A 19,664-nucleotide genomic window follows, 5' to 3' on the forward strand; every position below is an offset into this window, starting at 1 on the left:
GCACTTTTTACCATGTAGAACCTCTGATCCAAAGGTGCAGCACCTCATCACTATTTATACAACACATTCATTTTAGACTACAAAGACATGCAAACACACAGCGCTATTGGAGAGAGAACAGGAAGCAGTGTGATGGAGCTGGGAGGGGCAGGCCACATCTATGAAGAAACAGGCAGCATACCTCCAATGTATCAGCGTCTTCCACCTGCATTCTTGCAAGTCTGATTGTAGAGAAGTCTTTGAGAAATGACCCTACTTCTCACTGGACGGTTCGTGAAAGTTATCTCACTAAATCTCTGTGGCGTGCCACCCCACCCGTTGTGTGAAGCCTACGTCGACTGTCGCAGGGAGCCAATGACGTGATGCGCAGTGCATTTCAAGAACAAATGAGCAACGTAGCTTAATGCTTCCTGAAAGTTTTCAAAAAGGCGAATGCAGCATATGCGTGATCTCAGTCCCTCCCCGTCTCTCTGTGTGAATCCGTGCTCCCTGCTGCTTTGTCTTTATTAATGACTGTGAGCAGCTTCCTTATCACGGCCTCTGCTCCTTTTGTTAAGTCTATTGCAAATTGATTTGGCCTGTGTGTGTGTGTGTGTGTGTGTGTAAGGGGAAGTAAATGGCTGTATTAATGCGAGTTCCTCCCGATCAGATGGAGCCGAGGCAGATGACTCTTGTTCAGCTGTCTGACCACCAACAGTCAAAGGGTTAACGTAGATGAATCTCTTTAATTAAGACTCACCGACTGTGGAAGCGTAAATGTGTAATGTTCTTGTAGGAGGGATGAAAAGTATGACCACACTGTGTGAGTGTGTGTCTGTGTGTTGTTCTCGTTGTGGCCATCGTGCACGCTGTGCTCACAGTTTAACCTTTCCACTGCAAACAGAGTGATGAAGCGTTGATTTTCCAACACACACGCAAACTTTTGTCCTGCCATCCCACACATCCTCCATTTCTCTCTTTCTCTATAATTCGCTAATCTCCGACTCCGTCACTCAGTGCGCTCCTCTCTTTGATTCGTCTCTAGAGCCACTCGGGTTCCCTCTCCGCCAACTTTATACGTTGATTCTTGATGTGAACTGTGCAGCTGCCAAAGGGTTCAGCACAAATTCCATCATTGTGGTGATGAAATGCTGTATGTAAATGAGTTGTCATCCAATAAAGCACGCAGCTCTGTAAGGTATTAAATAAAGTTAAGTGCCAGCTTAGTTTGTGTCCCTCGCCGCCTCGACTGCCCACTCGCTCCCCCACTCTCTCGCTCTCTCTCGTCTTGACAAGACATGCGGTTAATTACATACACTTCGTTTAAATGCCAGTAACACTAGAAATCACCATTCCCTGCTCCCGTTGTGATCTGATCTGTGAACTGTAACGTTCTCACTGCCACTCTGAGACGTGATGTTCCAGACAAACACCAAATTACATCAATTATAAGAGAAACGGGGAGTCCGCCGCAAATTGTATTCTGTGAACTACAATAGTTTGTATCGTTCACGTTGTGATTACCACGTCACTCTCAGACATGCAACCATGGTAACCAACCAAACGATGAGTAACCAACCAAACGATGATATTCAAATATTAGTATGCCGCCAAAAATATATATATTCCCTGCCCTCAACCAGACTTAAAAACCCCCAAAACAATCAACACAGTAAATAATGGAACATGAGCACACTCGGGTCCAAATCTGCTTAGTTTCCATGGCAGCCCTTCCCCACCATGGACTACTACTGTTGATACTATTGCTTCTGTTAATACTACCACTACTGTTAATACTACTACTACTACTACTACTACTACCAACACCAAATGCAGTTGGAACCCAAGGGCCTGGTCTGTTTGAGATTTCTGAGCCTATTAAGGCCGTTTGCCATAGTGGTACATAAACAACATGCCACAGTGTCATCCATTATTTGGAATTGGTTTCAGATTTAGTCAGATTTAGACCAGACCCCGCTGCAAAGTATGTTTAAAGTCTGTTGCTAGCAAAGGCAGCAGTACGACAAATGTACCGCAGCACCTCAAACCGAGGCATCCTGCCGAGTGGGAGAAAGGTTGCACCCAGCGGAATGAAAAAAGACCAAAAAGCAATCCACCATATTACAAACATTTTCAAACTGCATCCCATATGAAAAGAATTTGGCCCGCTGGAAAGCCATTTCAGATGCGGTCGTTTATATATGTAGTTAGCAAAGGATATGGTGCCAATAAATACAGTGGAAACGCCAACCCTGGATGTTTAAACTAAAACAGCACAACAAAAAAGCACCTTATGCTCTCATGCACTGATAATTAATGTTTTGTTTGCACTTTATCAGAACTACCTCCAATCTACTAATAGCGTAATGTTCAACCTGTGTTTAAGGAAATATTTTTTTTTCTGTCATGTTACATTTTATGTTAACGACAGGGCCTGCCATATTGTTTTTTTGGCTAGCTGTTCCTGATTGTACTTTAACCCCAAGGAGGGAAATCAAAATAAAAAGTACATTTTTTTTAGGCCATATCGCCCAGCCCATTACAGTCCACCGACACTGTATCCAATACATTCTTTCATTTTATAGAGAATATCGTGGAGGAAATTCTCTGTTTAAAAAATGGTAGTTCCTTGCATCCTTTCCTTTCAGTCCATGTATGGATCCCGGGTTTCTGAAAGCCAATGCTGATATTTTCATGCGTAAGCTGCTGCTCGAGACTATTCAGTGCAATTTTGGTGCCAATTTCCCCCTAAAATGTGAAGGTTTTCATCAGGATTTCTCTTTATCCCTGCAGGTAAGGTGCTGTCTCCGGCTAAGAAGACGTCCCACAGTGGCAACCCCTGGGTCTCGGTGATCCTCTCCTGGTTCCTTGTGCAGGTTAGTGGAGAGTCAACAGAGACATTTGATACTTGACGAAAGCAACTGCCAGTAAAGGCATCAAATCTCAAAACCGTTGGCATATAACCAAAAAAGTGCCATCATTTTGATCTGAAAAGTCAAGGAAAGTGAAATCAAAGGGTAATCCAAAGGGGCGTAGAAATCTAATTTATTTTTCAGACACAGCACTTCCTGTTTGTCTTTCCCAGTTATGGAAAAAGGTTGTAATTGGTCTCCCTTATTTGTTGTTGTTTGATCAGTGGCCCTAAAATATAGAGCTTCAGGGCCTTTGTTTTAAATATTTTAGTGAAATTGATAAATCAGGGATACATTCCTGCTGAGCTACAGGAGGGATGGAGCTCAGTACAAAGGGAAGGAAGAGAAGCTTTCAAACAAGCTACTATTATCTTCAGATAACAGATCCAAGGTTGGCGAGGTAGTGGTACAAAATCAGCCTCAGATCCTGTTGTTTGTTTTGTGAAGCCTTGTCATAGAAAGGCTTTCCTCAGGCAGAAAGATCAGAAAGTCCTCCGGTGTAACTCGAGAGATGTCTCCCTTCAAACGGAACGGATTCATTCAGAGGAGAAGCTAGTTTGGTGTGATGACTTTATTTCCTGTGACTGCTCAATCTGCATCCACGTAAACCTGTTGTACTATTCCATTTTGATCCTTTGCATTGAACGAAGTCTGAGGCCATTCATTTTGTTGGAAAAAAGGTGATTTAGAACCACTGAGGTCTCTTGATTTTTTCGTGTTTTTTTAATTTTCCACGACTTCTCCAGAAAAGTATGAATACATTATGGTAACAATTCAGTTATTACCAGTGTACCACAAATACCGGTAATACAAATACAAATAATTTGTGTTTTTAGTTGCTATTTAAAATAAAAATACAGGCACTGTGCTGCAGATTGTGAATGTTTTTGTGAAGTAAATCTATGAGTTCAAAACAGTGACAGCAGCCAAAAATATACTGTAACTTTGTCAGTCTAACTCAAATGGAAGGAGTCTCTGTCTTTATCCTGTGATTTTCTCAACAAACGTTCATCTGATCGACTTGACTCGATTGCGAGCTCTTGAGATTGACGGGACGTATTTATGAATAGTTAATTATGTACACTGTGTAATGTGTTGAGAGGGAGGGTCGAGAGAGCCAGCTGATAATCAATGTGAAGGGGGTTAGCCCTGAAATCAGCAATAACTCTGGCTGCTTAGGAAAACTTAAAGTGGACTGACATTTAAGGTAGACGAGTGCGATTCTCCTCTAAGTGTCAAGCTGCTCCTCGGACTCTCTTCTTCTTCTTCTTCTTCTTCTTCTTCTTTACATGAAAAGCTATTTTAAATAAAGTAGAGAAATTTGCTTGGGATATTTCTGAAACACGGTTGGTCTATTAATTAGACTACGGTATTATAAGTATCAAAAAATTCTGCTGTGGTTTCAGAGTCGGCATCAAAACTGTTCAAGCAATACCCAGTGCGAGGGTCCAGTGTTTTTGGATGAGCGGTTCTCAAGAAAGCTGCAAGCAACGATATCGGGGCCAAGCTAACGGCCCGTTCCGACTTAATGCCTTCTGAAGTAATTCATAGAATTATTGAACAGAATTATGGAAACTCTGGGAAGTGGTTCAGTGAAAGGATGGTAAATTAGTGGTAATTTTCTCTCTCTCCATAGTTCCAGTTAAAAGCCAAGCCGCTGTATTTGGGACCAATTCAAGACAATTAAATACTTTTATCTGAGTGCTGCAGAATATAGAGCGTCCCAATAATCAAGATGGCATGAAAGGAAGGCACCGGTAACGTCCTCCTGGTTTGCATCAGACAGAAATTGGTTGTAGAGATCAACTGATACAAGCAGACTGAATAGCTCTTTGTACTTGGATGCCCACATTCAGATTTTAATCAAAAGTTTCTGGCAGATTATTACCAGGTAATAAGGTTATTCTTGATTTATTAATTTTGATGGAATTACAAGGCTTTGTTTGCTACATGCAACGTTGGGGCTTAACAGTGTGCTGTGGACAAATGTGTGCAAGTTTTCCCCCACTAAGGAACAAGGCAATAGACAAGATGCCCTCCATGACTGATGCAGTCCATCTGGGCTGCTCACCAACAAAAGTCTCAAAGTGACTATTAATGCAGTATGGACCATAAACAGCCAGCAACTCTTAAAAAGTCGGTACTTGGGGAGGAGCGGCATGGTTTCATCACGTGTTGTCAAAACGAGTGATGGCGGAGAAGGATGATTTCAAGAACAGACGGCAATCCGATACAGTAGTAGAAGAGCTGAAGGAAACAACTCTTCTATTGTGTGTTTTTGAGTAAATTTAGACTGAGGAGAAAATATTGGCAGAAGGAAGGAGGCTGAGGTTAGAAAGACAAAGAGGAGGTGGAAGATCTTGGGACTAAATAGGCCTGACTATCCCATCATTATCAGAGGTGAGTGTTTAAGCCTGAATGGCTTGTCATTATTTGCACTCGCACTCTCTCTCTCTCTCTCTCTCCCCGTCATCTTCTCCTCATCCCTCACCCCTCTCCAGGACTGGAGGAGGAGCAATTAGATGGAAATCGTTAGCTGTGCCATCAGAGATCATTGACTCTCGTCCTCTTTCTTTCTGCCTCTTCTTCGGGCGTTTGAATGATTCACTGATGACAAAAGTCTGATTGTAATCTTGCCTCACACGCTGCTGGATTGAAAAGGGAGGAGTAGGAGGAGGAGGAGGAGGAGGAGGAGGAGGAGGAGGAGGAAGAATTGGGGGGCCGGGGCTTTCTTTTATTGGACTTTTACGTTCAGCGAAAACGGGCGGACTGCGAGAACAAGGGGAGAAGAAAAACAGAAAAGAGGAAAGGGCTGGATAAGGGAGGTGAAAGAAAGCTGCACCTCCGCCCAAATGAATGCAATTGGAATTTGATGTTAAAATTTCAAAGCTTAAAGGTAATATGTTTAACAACAACATAACCATCGTTTCATACGGGGCGGTACTGTCCCATCATTTAAGTCAAAATGTAAATATTCGCTCCCCTCGTCGTCTCCCTTCTCTCAGAAAATATTTATCGACTTTAACTAGTAGCTCCGGGAGCCGTTTCTGAAAAAAGCCCGGGCTTTGTTGTCCGTCGCGTGGCATGACTCGGCTGCTTTCACTCAATTGTTCTGATTTAATAAAAGTGTCCGTCCGAGCCCACTTACTTCAGTGAAATTTATGGCAATTTATGCACACTGCTTTTCAGTAAAAACACTGTTTCAAAGAGAGAGAGAGAGAGAGATAGATAGAAACACACACACACACACACACACACACACACGCATGCACAGTGACGGCATGTGCCTGAGTTAATGGCTAATTAATACTCCGCTGGAGACGGCTCCCATGGGAGCGCTGGAGAGACACCCACTGACTTTGACTGCCAGAGGTCAGAGAAGCTCTCCTACCCGCGTTCTCCTCCTCTTCTCTCCTTTTCATCTCCTCTTTTCCACTCTTCTTCCTTTGCTCTCATTGCTCCCTCGGTACAGCTTTTTTTCCTCTCTCTCCGTCTGACCGCCTGTCAATAATGTGACATCATTAATCTCAATTCCCCATCATTACCTTCTATACTCTCTCTCTCTCTCTCTCTCTCCGCTTCGGTTTACTTCTGCTTGGTGGTCCCAAAGTGAGGGATCACAGAGTTGCTTCTTTCTCCCCTCCATAAATAACAATGATTTGCCCTTGAGCTCGAGGAAATGAACTCCAAGGGGAGGCCAGTTGGAACCCGGAATTGGAGAGAGACAATCTTTGTGTTTTCTTGGTACAGTACAGGAGTTACTCACTGGCTCTGCACCATTGGTCAGATATGATGATGATTAAACAGCTGCATGAATATTTCATGTTTATGCACACTTTGTTGGTAGGTGTACACGCGGAAGGGAAGAGAGCGATGGGGAAGATTTCAGTTGTTTAACAGGTCAACAGGTCGGTGATGAGAAAAAAAGAGAATCCTAGTTTTAATAGTTGCTTGGACGTTGATGTGAGAGGTATTAATGAGTAAATTAATAATAAATCTAATAACCTAAATATGAGGGGGATGCAGCATAGATTGGATTTAAATAAATATGAATATCTGATTAGATTATGGATTAATTATGCATAACATGTGAAAGGTGTTGCTCTTAGTGACACAACCACAGGGAATTATCTTAATCTTTAGCTTCTTTTATGAAGCCTCAGTGCCGGCACCAGCATTGTTTTCAGGCCCATTCCTGTGAACCGGATCTCTCAGGAATGTCTGAGATTATTTCTTGGTCCACCTGGACTCAAGGATGTCATGGTTAGAATTTGATGGTCCAGGGTCAAGGTCTTTGTCTGCCCCATTCTTGTAATATCTTGGAAACGCCTTGAGAGAATTATGGAAACTCTGGGAAGTGGTTCAGTGAAAGGATGCTAAATTAGTGGTAATTTTCTCTCTCTCCATAGTTCCAGTTAAAAGCCAAGCCGCTGTATTTGGGACCAATTCAAGACAATTAAATACTTTTATCTGAGTGCTGCAGAATATAGAGCGTCCCAATAATCAAGATGGCATGAAAGGAAGGCACCGGTAACGTCCTCCTGGTTTGGACTGGAGGATGAACTGATGAGAATTTGGTTATCGAAAGTCACTGTAACCTCACAAAGCACGTTTAGCCATAACTCAAGAGTGTTTGCTAATTATGACAATGTCACCCAAATGACTGCTTGGTAGATAATTACAACCATGAGGTGGTAATTCCAATTCTATTATGGTTCTCCAGCCCCATCATTTTATTGTTTTGGTTCACTCTCATTAATCTGGTTTCAGAAGGCAGTTTTCAGTGAACAAGCCCTGATAGAGCTGCTGCACGGGTCGATTGTCGAGACAATCCCCTGGCACTGGGACCACTCCCGCCATCCGCTCATATGCCCGTTAACACCAGACCTGCTGCGTGACCCGAAACCGCAAAACCTGTAATAACTATGAGCTGTCAGAAGATCATATGAAAAAGGCATTAAAGAGCACTCTCCTGTCCCGCTGTAGAATGACATGTTAATCCCCTCCCTGTTTCTCTGCCTGTGCTTTTCCTTCAGCTGGTGCTTTTTTCGGGGAAGCTCAACACCATCGCCAGTATTGTGACCATCTTTTTCCTGTTGGTGTACGCGGCTGTGGACTTGGCCTGCCTTGCTCTGGAATGGGCCTCTGCACCTAATTTCAGGTATTTCCCTTTTAAAATCATCAGGTCTCTGTTAATTATTTTAACAGTCTGAGGTTCCTAAAGGAACGTCAGCTCATTTGGGGGTTTGAGGCAGAAACACAAGAGATGTTACTGCTGCTGCTGCTGCTATTACTATAGTACTATAGTACTACTACTACTACCACTAGTAGTAGTAACCAGGGGATTACAACACCAAATCAACTTTAAATGCCTTTTTGTAATACATTAAGATTCAAAAGAATACAATAATGCAGTGTCTAATTAATAAATAACATTATGTAAAAAAGAGTATAAAAGAATAAATAAAAAGAAATAACACAAATAAATAAAAAAAGACAAGAACATAAAAAAATGAAATGATGAAGAAGGAAGTTATAAAAGAAAGTACAAACAAAACATGAAAACATCCATATGTCCCAGCACATTGGGCTCTAATATGAACTGCAGCAGTTTTTGCATATCAAATCAATATTAATCAACCGAAGTCCGAACACTTAATTGCAACGAAATCGATGCAAACATAGTTTTTTTTACACACATTCACATCATGCAAATGTTCAGTAGTCCTACTTCACAACCAACCACCAATCATGTTAAAATGCAAAGATTTGTGGCTCAGATTGCACAAGAAGTACTTCTATGAAGTTACAGGCTACGTGATAAATGCATAAGAAGTCATTGTTTATGCATATATTGGCGTGTTCTGTATACTACGACTTTCCTAAAATAAATAAAAAAAATCACCATATATGGCTTTGCTGACAACATTGCAACATATTGAATCGTAACCCCTGTATCATGGTACAAACACACAGCCCCTTGTTACCTTTAAGTATCAAATAAAACTTTGTCTTTGTCGATGGCCGCCACAGTAAACAGAGAATGTGTAAACTGAGTAACTCTAGAATGAATTAAAAGAAAAAAGGCTGTGAGCAAGCAACGGTGACTGTTTTATGTGGAAGTGTTTCAGTAATACGGTTTTACAGAGATGCATGCGTTTCGGAAATATTGAGTATACGACTGGATGAAGGAGACTCTGATTATACGGCGTGAGCTGTGTGATGGTTTGGAAACATCTTTTGATATGGTTTTGCTGTTGATCCTCAATTCATCAAAACTTTTTCTCTGTTTTTCGGATTCTCTGTTAACCGTGGAGGCGTGTGAAAAATACACGTTTTCTCCCGTAGCGCTGGTTGAGAAATTGATGTCAGTAATTGGGTGAAGTATTACTTTAATCTCTCATAATGCAGGTGTGGCCGACACCCCATGATCTCATTTTCCTCACTGAACGCACCCCTCTCTTCTCCACTTCTGCCGTTCTTTATGTGTACGTGTAAAGATGTGGTTGTTTGCCAGCTGGTTGCTGCTATGGTGACAGTGCACTAATTAAAAGTCATAAAACTGGCCACTGCTTATAGCCCCGTGTTGGAGAGGGACCGACAATAAAACCGTGTGTTTGCTTTTTGCCGGGGTGCAGCATGAACTGGATGCAGCCACGGAGATGTTAAGAGATTCAAATTTACAATGTTTATGTGTGTTGTTTGTATTCCTGGGACACTTGCAATGATCCTGATTTATAAAAGCTCCCTGGAGCCGCTTTCACACAGCAGTAGCATAACCTGAGGACAGTGTGTGCTGTATGGGTATCTCCATGATTACATCATGACATCAGCGCTGCTTGTGATCCTATATTTCCTCTGTAAAGTGTTGAAGGTGTCAGAAACGCTGTCATCCAAATCCGCATCTTTAATTTATAAAAGTGCATCCCCGAATCCAATAACCTATATTGTTTTTCTAAAGACATACCTTCCTTGATTAAACTCCTCCACCGGCTGTGAAATACATTTCAAAGATGACAACAGCTACTGTTTTTATTTGTTATGGAGGAGAGAAACTGTTTAAAGACCATGCATCATGCGTTTTTTTTTTTTGTTATGACAGATGGCCTCCAGCGCTGTATAGGGTGTTATATATTCCTCTGCAGTGATAGCTGGAAATGAGTCGTAAGGCATGCGAGAACATTCAAAAAATGGACACATCAGTCAAGTCTGGTGAAATCGGGATCCAGCAGCAGACAGTGTAAACACACTGTACATCTGGAAAGCAAAGTAATTATCTCCCTGTAATATTTATTCTCAGCACAATGGGATTTATTCAACTGTTGTGCTTCTGAATATAATACAGAATGATATTAGTGGATTGAATTGATGGTTGCATGTTGGACTGACACTGTCTCTCTCGCCTGGAGCCATTTGGGGGATTAATACTTTGTGGAAATGCGTCAACACAAAGTCCGGTTTCCTGTTTCACCTGCTATTCGTTGAGCTCAAACGTGAGGATGGAAGAGGGACGTCACGAGAACCGATACTTCGGTACTTGATGTGATGGAATTTGTTGTTCTACGGTACCACAGGAAGCGGCTGGGGGATCTAACATCTGAAATTAAGATCACATTTTAGGTGACCGAACAACAGCCCTAAAAATGCAGAGCAGTCCCTCAACTCACACCTTTATAAAACTGCATGTAGGTAAAAGGTATGTTATAGCATACATTTAATTTAGTATTTAAGCTCATATTGTCTACTTCTAATAAGGACCGCACAACATTTGTTAATTCACCCCGCCTCTCCGGCTCAGTGAGCAAGCAAGAGAGAGAGGGAGAGAGCGGTGGTGGTCGAGGGAACTATAGAGCAGATGAAGAGGGAGGCCGGCGTTATTCCGAACCAAGCCGTGAATCAGAAGAATAAAATGTGATTTTATGATTCTTTCCCTGCAGTTACTTTCTGAAGCATAAAAAAAACCCCCACATCCACACCTGCTCACAAAGAATACAGCAGTCCTGCTTTTAAATGTTTCCTTGAAGTGAAGAGTGAAAGGCATTATCAGCACAATGTGCTTACATGTACTGCATGTCTGTTCAGTGTGGAGCTCTCACTTCTAATATGATGACTTATAATGTGTCTCATGTGAATGTGAGTCATCGGAAGCTAGCCAGTAAAATGTCTTTGTCAATGTAGTATTTCATGCTTTGGGAGCCTTTTGTTATTGTTATGTTAGGTAACAATGAGTTAGAGTAGAATATTATTCATGTCTTATCATCATAATTTATCTAGCTGTTTGGGGTCATTTCATTTGGGCTCCAAACCGTAAAGTAAAGTCTGCCCCTGGTGATGTTTTCTCAATCAGAGTGTGGCTCGGGTGTGTGATGCGACTATGTGTGTATAGTCGAGGAACCAAAGAAGTGCAGTGTTCTCGAGAACGCTTCAAGCAGCAAACTCGTCAACCGTTCGTTTCGTTCTGAACTGCCGTGTTTTCAACGTGCACTGCACTAGCATGAGGAGTATTCAGAGAGGAATCCTTTAAAGGAAGGGTTGTCCCGGAACAGAGAGAGCCTGAATCTTTGTAAGATGACGTGTTGGATTATGTCTTCCTGTTGATGTCAGTTGATTGATATGGAAAAAAAACACATATACTGTTTGTTTGCAGAAAGAAGGGACATATTTCTTACATGTCACAAGTACATTGATAGCTCAATTAGAGTCTCAATTAGAGACCCGCTGTAGAATTGTGACGAACACGCACAGAGCACCGTTTATTTATTGTGATTATTATGACTGCGTGTCCAAATTGCACCAAATATGACGCTGGACATCGCCGGGTCCCCAGCAACACACTCGCTATTGTGTGAAGTCGATCGGATGACGGTTCTTGAGAGGGACGTACAGACTCTTGGCTTTGTAGTTCATCCGACTGCCACAAGAGTGAGCTGTGAACATCAGTATACAGCGGCTAATTCATGGCATCGCTGTGAGAGAACGTGGTGACTAACTTTCTGCACACCACACTCCGAGTGCCCAGTGTTCCCTCTGGTGCCTGAAAACGTACAGTGCTGTGTGTTATCTGCTCATGCCTGTTATCGCTGTGTGACCGCTGGCAAACACTACAGGACGCAAAGTTAACCACAAAACTTTTGCCACCACTGATCTCTCCTCTCCCTGTTGGCACGGGGGGTGCAGGGCCCCCGGAGCTGATAAGGCGATGTGTTTTCTGCCCCCCCCCTCCCCCTTACACCCCCACCGACTTGTTCTCGCTGCTTTATTGTTGCTGTGTCACTGGGCAAATTTTTCGACGCCAGTTTGTTTGTGAGTTTTTTTGTTTGTTTGTTTTTTTGCTCGCACTCTCTGCTTCTCTCACTCCTCCGTCTGGCTCCGTCCCACATCGCTTTCCAGGCAAAAAGAATTAAAAGCCATTTAGCGCCGTCTCTCCCCCTGAGAACTGCTCTGTAATTAGCATAACTAATTTAGCAGAAATATTTCCCTTTCTCTTAAATTTGCTGTTGTGTTTGGGGGGGGAGGGGAGGTGGGTGGAATTATGATGTAGCGGAAAAGATGTGTGCTTGTTAAGTGTGTGTGTGTGTGTGTGTGTGTGTGTGTGTGTGTGTGTGTGTGTGTGTGTGTGTGTGTGTGTGTGTGTGTGTGTGTGTGTGTGTGTGTGTGTGTGTGTGTGTGTTTGCTATATATAACAGGAGAGTGAAGGTATGAGATTTCGAGACTCTGACATCCAAGTCACACTGGATAATTTTTTTCCCCCCTCATGATCATTGATGTGTGAGTGCATCTGTCTCTTTGACTATCTGTTGGTGTGTGTGTGTGTACTTTCCTTCATCTCTGTGTGCGCGTGTGTTGTGCAGTTTTATCTTTGGTGTGTGTGTTTTGTGTGAGGAGACTTCTGTTGGCTGCAGCTTTATCAGCAGCGACTCCAGCTGTGTGGAGTGTTCCTCGGGGGGGTGCTGTGCGTCCTGCTGCCGATGCTGCTGCTGCTGCCCATGTAGCGGCCACTCTTGTACTTGTGGCTTAAACACGCATGAGCAGACACACGCATATGAAAGCATGCTCAAACAGTAGGATTGGCCAGGATTCAGAACACAACGGAGCGCTGCACGGTGCCAAAGGATGTTGTGGACATGCGTGGAGTTCGTTCACAAAGGGCGATGACCTTCAGTCAGAGTGGGCAACGGAGAAAGCGTCAACAACTGGCGGAACTCACACACACACACACACACACAATTTTACTTTTACCAGCTCGGTGCCAGATGTCCAGAGTGCAGCAGCATTCTCTGCAGCCACCTCGTCTGTCTTTGTATGAATCTGTGAATTGACCAGCCGAACCATTGGCTAAAGCTCCTATGCAGAGGTCCCTCCTTTGTCCGTATATGAGTGATTTGGCAGATTGGAGTGCGTAAAAATCCATATGGATCATAATATCTGTCCGGATGGATGAGAGAAACCAGGTTGTTAGAGAATCATTATGCGTTTATGGAGGGGGACGACTTGATGATGGTTGAGGATAAAGGTGCGTGCCTCAGTTCACACCACATATTCAGAGTTATATATTTTCACGTAGAGCTGAAACTATCCTTATTTTTCTCCAGGTATTTGTAAGTGAGACGGTATCTCAATGTGGATCGCTCACGTCATGTTACATAAAAGGGAATCTTTGTTTACGAGTCACGGAGTTTACCACTCGGCTTGTAAAACAGCTGTAAAATATCTTCTGTGGATGGATGTGGGCATTTACCAGGCAGGGAGGGTCTATCGATAGACCTCACAGAGTTGCATTGTGGGAGATGTAGGACCTAGTGGGGCCTGACCCATCCTTGAGAAGAGAGACATGCTTGACCCACACATTAGACCATACTAGAGAGGTGTATGTAGTATATATCATAAAACAGAAGTATTACATTCCAGTCCAGGAGAGCCAATGAAGTGTGAATCCTGCAATTCTCTCAATCCGTTGAATCTGATGCGGGATTCTGACTATATAGAACTGTATAGACCACTATATTGACTCCTCACTGAGGGTGTGCTCATATCTGCTGTTGTACTTGTAGGAGGTAAGCACAACTCTATATCATTACAAGTTAACTGTATTTGTAAAAGAAGCAGCTTATTATCACGAAAAGATTCCTTCATTATGTTTTGTGGAGGTTAATCAGGGAACAAGATTCCTCCTATCATATAGTTTTCTTCAGGTACTTTTTAAGTCGAGCTACATTGAGCTGAACTGACCCTTTGCTAAGCCCCGCCCCCTGCTGCCACTCCGTCCACCTGCCAGAGCTACCCTGATGAAATATTATCTGATTTTTGAAAAAATACAGAAGCGATTTCTGAGCGAAGCAGAGAAGTTCTAATCACGACAAGCTCGAAATTCCACAAAACCATGCCTTTAAGGAGCACAGCTGGATAGTCGTTGGACCCTGGTTGTAGCTGGCCGATGCTACGCCATGGCCAGTCTTCATTCGAGGGGCGGGACTTGGCAACGGGTGAATGGATTCCTGTGGTCTAACAGGCTGAACTAATATCAGGTTATTTCTTAAATGTTTTTTTGAGGTCACTTGAGTCTTTACTGGTGTTGTGCCAGTGTTGGGATGCTGTCTGACGTAATGTCTCAAACACTCGCAGACCTCTCACTTATAGAACCTGGCTGTCTGTGTGTGTGTGTGTGTGTGTGTGTGTGTGTGTGTGTGGAGAGATAACGTTTCTGTCCCCACTTTCACTCAATTATGATGTGTCTTTTGGCTAATGGCCGGGTCCCCTCTCTCCATCTTCATCACTCTCCGTTTCTCTTTCTTAATGTCTCTGAGGACTTGATTGGCGGCAGTTATTTCAGGGTGCTTTTGCTGCGTCAGCTAAGTGAAATCCGCCACGGGAGAGCAAGAGAGGCGACAGAGGGGGGTTAGAGCGAGGCGATTGTATGGAGGGGACCGTCGCCGCTGATGATAGAGGGACCTCGGAGACAAAAGCGATGGGCGGGCAAGCTTTTATCGTAATTACACCTCTACCGCTGGATGGAGAGAGGGAAAAGACGGGAGAGAAGTGTGGGCCCCGCTGATGCTAAGTGATCACGTCGAGAAGAAATAAAAAGTAAAGTGTAAAGACAGTCAGTACAGTACAAATGTGGGCACAGTCCGGATGGTATTACCATCCGCTCACAATATGATGAAGCTTCCTACCGAGTTTTAACAAGTCGATATTTGAATTATTATGTGTTCCTTTCAAACGTCTGTCTGGAGAAAACATTTCATTGTGCTGTGGGAGGATTTAACCTCCACAGTTTCAGTAAAGCTGCAGATCTAAAGAATGTACTTTGGAGATTGGTTCAATCAGAGTGTGATTCTGCTCAGTAATGTTTCTGTCATAAAGTATACAGTACAATAAACCAAGACTGATTTTAAAGGTCACAATCATTTCTGACAACATAAATATGAACTTAACCCAAATAACTGTATTTTGTGTGTATTTATTCCAGCAAAATGAGGATAGTCTGTAAAAACAAAAGGACAAATAGGCTTTACAGAAATGCTTCTTTCTAAAATATATTCTTTCTACAGACTATGATTCTATAATCCTAAAACTCTATGTATACCCTTCCATCAGTATGAGATTATTCTCAAAATAAAGACTAAAAATATAAAAAAATATGGATCAATTTCGGGTAGCCCCAGCCCCCCTAAGATAGGCCTCTCAACATCACTGGTTTAAGTTAAAATATATTTCAGTCAGATATGCAACAGAGATATATGGTATCCGAGTTTGTAGGGGCTAATAGTAGAGATGGCATTATAAATTGGGAATGATTAAGTAATATATTGTAATTAACAAAGTAAAAATAGCTTGGTATTATCATTGGGGGAAACACAGTCAGAAATAGTATAGTAATACTTTGGGAACAATATGGAGATCTGCTAACAATAAAAGGGTTATATCGATGCAATAAGTGGATTATAATAGCTAAAAACAGCAACATGAATTAGCAAAAAGAAGAATTTCCCCCTGCTGCCTTTTGACTGTATCCTGTATCCGAGGAGGAAGCCGTTCGGCCATTTGAGCCGCGTTGTGTAATTACAGCTATGCTTATTTAATGGCTGTTTATCCACCCGGCTGCAGTTATTGAAGGGAAATTGGGGTCAATAACGCGACCCCTTCCAAATAAGTGAGCGCCTGCTGCGTCGCTCACCAACTCCAAGACCCCTTCAACTCATTTACACTTGACAGGCACGTTTATGAAAGCGTGTTTTGGCAGGTACATGTGTGCTGAGAAGACAGCACACATGTGGGTTCAAGCTCATGACCAAAAAAGGCAATCTGCAGAGGCAGCTTATTATCCATGCGTGGTGTTTATTATCGCCCATGTCAAAGCATTCACCGTGTTTGCTTTGACGCCGGCATGCAGTCGTGCATGTGTGTACAATTAGCTAATTTGGCTCAATTGCTTTGCTGATATGTACATTGTTTCACAAAATAATTATTTGTTTATCTTACTAATGCGACTATTTAATTAAAGCAACCCCTCCTAATTGCCAAGGGTATATAGACGTCTATGCTAGAGGGTGTTCTGCCGGCGTATGTGTCCCTGAGTCTATCCGCATGCGTGACATCAGCCGCCACGCGCTGTTAATTAGCATTCAACTTACGGTGCGTGTACGGCTCAATGCTACGACGCCAGATGTCAGAAGCCAAGAACGTATAGTCACAAGTGGAGCCTCGGCAACGCTGACATTGGATCAGGGACGGAGCGTTTCACAAAAATTACCATTGAGTTGAATAAAGATGAGTTGACAACCCTGGCAGTCTGGACCAAAAAAAAACCAGAACATTATGAGCTTCACGAGATAGGTATTTAGTACTGTGATTTTTAAAGTTGTTTTTATAAACTTGTTTATTTCCCATGGCCATGCAGCTATTGAAAAGATTCCCTTAGTGTTGGTGAAAAGTCTGTTAATTTTCCAGATGGCTCACTCACTGTTGTGAAATTGCTGTATTTTCTATTCCTTACTTTTTTGGAAAGGAAATGAAGATGCACATAGTTTCACATATTGCTTTCACTTGATGGACACCGCCAGAGAGCAGTCAACATTTACAAAGACAGCAGTAAAAATGGACTGACCAAGTTATCTTACCTATAGCACTCTGATCATAGCACTGTTGCTCTTAAGGTACTACTTTACTCAGATGAGAACACTTGTTCTATTTTCAGCTCTTACTTTATCGGCAATGATACGTTGTGGTTTCTTTGTTTCCTTCTTTCGACAAATGTACTTATTGTAAGTCGCTTTGGACAAAAGCGTCTGCTAAATGACCTAAATGTATCTAAATAACAAAAATCAATAGTGAAAATGAATAGTCATACTGCATTTATCTGTACATGAATGTGTTTAATCCTTGAAATGCATTATGATGCCAACACTGCGTCATATATTAACATATGTTATGACCATTTACAATGTGAGATGCAATAGAATAATGACCAAGACAGCGATTGATGGAAGCGATCATATATACGGCTTAAACAAACAGTTTTTCAGCTGTTTCTGTCTAATTAAGTGTTTTTTTTTTAAAAAGCACTCCATCTGGCTCTGGCTACAGATTTATGTTGCAGTGTGTTCACATCGTGCTGATCTGCAACATGCAGACAAGGAAAGGATTTTCTGAGGAGTTTGTCGTTGTGCGTCACCGTGGCTCAACCGGTTCACGGTGACAGTAATGTGACTGTTTATTAAATGCCGCGCCCTCTGATCTGTATTTCTGACCTGAGATCTGCATCTGTTTTTTGTGCTTCCAAGTTTTAAATTAAGTCTACGACCTGTGGTCGCTCTAGTGACTGTGCGAGGCTTTACTTCCGCTTTCAGCTGAACATGCTCACTGTGAGGGAATTTTCTCTATACCCGATTCCCTCAGTGGAAGATTAATACATGTCATTTTATGAATAGGTTCACATTTAATCTGAGTTATTAAGCGTCTGCTTCTCCAGGAGAGGCAACGTCACAAACAAGACACTAGCGTCTCTCAGGGCCGAACACAAATCTTACCTTTAACCTAGACATAATACAGACGCCGTGGCAGCTTCCTCAACATAACTGAGGCTTTTATGCTCTCCCAGGAAGGAAAGGATGCAGAATCGGGGGTTGGCACTGCACTCCTGAGTTCATAACTGTTGTACTGCTCGAACCTTGATTCTCACGTTGGGCATCATTTTCTGTATAATCTCCAGAGGTCTCCTTGCTTCGACTCATATTTCCATAACACTCACAATGACGACGCCAACATGCTGATGTTGAGCCAGGTCCACCCTCTTCGTTAAGCTCATTAGCATGCTGACATAAGGTATACCTGAGGATGAAGGGTACAGTGCAACTACTATTTAAACTTAAAAAGGCCTACTTTTAGTTCTCTGGAGTAATTTACTGCTATGGCATAAACTGATATTCATCAGTTTTCATTCTTTCATTTTCTTATTGTGATAACGAAAAGGGAAAAAAAGTGTGTCAAAAGGTGAAGTACCGTACAAATTAATAATTTGACCTGACGATCCTTGTCGAGACATTTCAGCACTAGTAATATCTAAATATTCTTTCCCTCCAGTAACAAGCCTTGGTCAACCACTTTTTCATACCATGAAATCTTAAGATGAACAAATTCCAGGCCCTTAAGAAAAGGGATCATAAAGTAGGAAAGATCATTAAGGATCCAACGATGTGATACAGCAGTGGGTTATCCAGTAAACATGCCCCCGATGAAAGGAGATGGAACTTATCAAGTCCAGCGCAGGGTGTTTTATTGTGTTTCTGAATGACGACGCCCCTTATACAGTAACACAATAAACCTTTTGATATCTCATTGAAGTCTTGAAAATGGGGCCCTAGCAGTGGGGATGAGTAAACAACTCTTAAGGTAGAGAGGCCAATATGGACTGTAAAGATATCCTTCTCCAGGATGGAACTTTGAATGTGTGAAGGTACCTGAATGTCTCATATACAGAATTTAAATAGAACCATTGCATCCACCCTCACCTCCACCTCCCCTGTTCTCTCCTCAGGCCCACCTTCCGTTACTTCACCTGGCACACGTGCGTGCTGGGCATCGTGGGTTGTGCCGTCATGATGTTCCTGATCAACGCCATCTACGCCTCGGCCAGCATCGCCTTCATGCTGCTGCTGCTCCTGCTGATTCACTACCTCAGTCCCACCTCCAGCTGGGGCTACATCAGCCAGGCTCTCATCTTCCACCAGGTCTGACTCACGGACACCCACACTCCAGAACCGCCTTGTCATTACATGAGCTACTAAAACCTCATCCCCAAAGCTTTACAAGAGACGGTGCCTCTGCCAAGCCATAGTTCTATCCGCTTTATAGAGAGAGACATATACACACACACACACACACACACACACACACACACACACACACACACGCACACACACACACACACACACACACACACACACACACACACACACACACACACACACACACACACACACACACACGCACACACAGTCTGATCTACACTGCCTCTTCCTCCCTCAGCACTTTGCATTTAGCAGACACTCACGCATACACACAACACCGCCTTGTCATTCCTACAGCAGCTATCTATCACATTTATATCAGGACTACCAGACTCACACACACACACACACACACGCACACACACACACACGCACACACATCAGCGTCTTTTCCCTCAGCAAAGCTCTCTATATTTATTACACACACACACACACACACACTCACACACAGCTTTACATCATCCAGCTCTCCATGTCCTCTATC

At 42.7% G+C, this 19,664-nt stretch overlaps 1 protein-coding gene across 1 annotated transcript in view; it reads left to right on the forward strand.

Annotated features, from left to right (window-relative positions):
- Window positions 1–19,664, forward strand: part of LOC311020147 (solute carrier family 12 member 9) — a 53,063-nt gene that overhangs the window by 24,304 nt on the left and 9,095 nt on the right. Inside the window, exons 8-10 of the mRNA XM_084020018.1 lie at window positions 2,773–2,855; window positions 7,928–8,052; window positions 18,928–19,120. Of these exons, the coding sequence (XP_083876144.1) occupies window positions 2,773–2,855; window positions 7,928–8,052; window positions 18,928–19,120 (401 nt within the window). The remainder of the gene's footprint in view (window positions 1–2,772; window positions 2,856–7,927; window positions 8,053–18,927; window positions 19,121–19,664) is intronic.

The sequence above is a fragment of the Eutrigla gurnardus genome, assembly GCF_963514095.1.
Source record: "Eutrigla gurnardus genome assembly, chromosome: 10".
Classification (NCBI taxonomy): domain Eukaryota; kingdom Metazoa; phylum Chordata; class Actinopteri; order Perciformes; family Triglidae; genus Eutrigla; species Eutrigla gurnardus.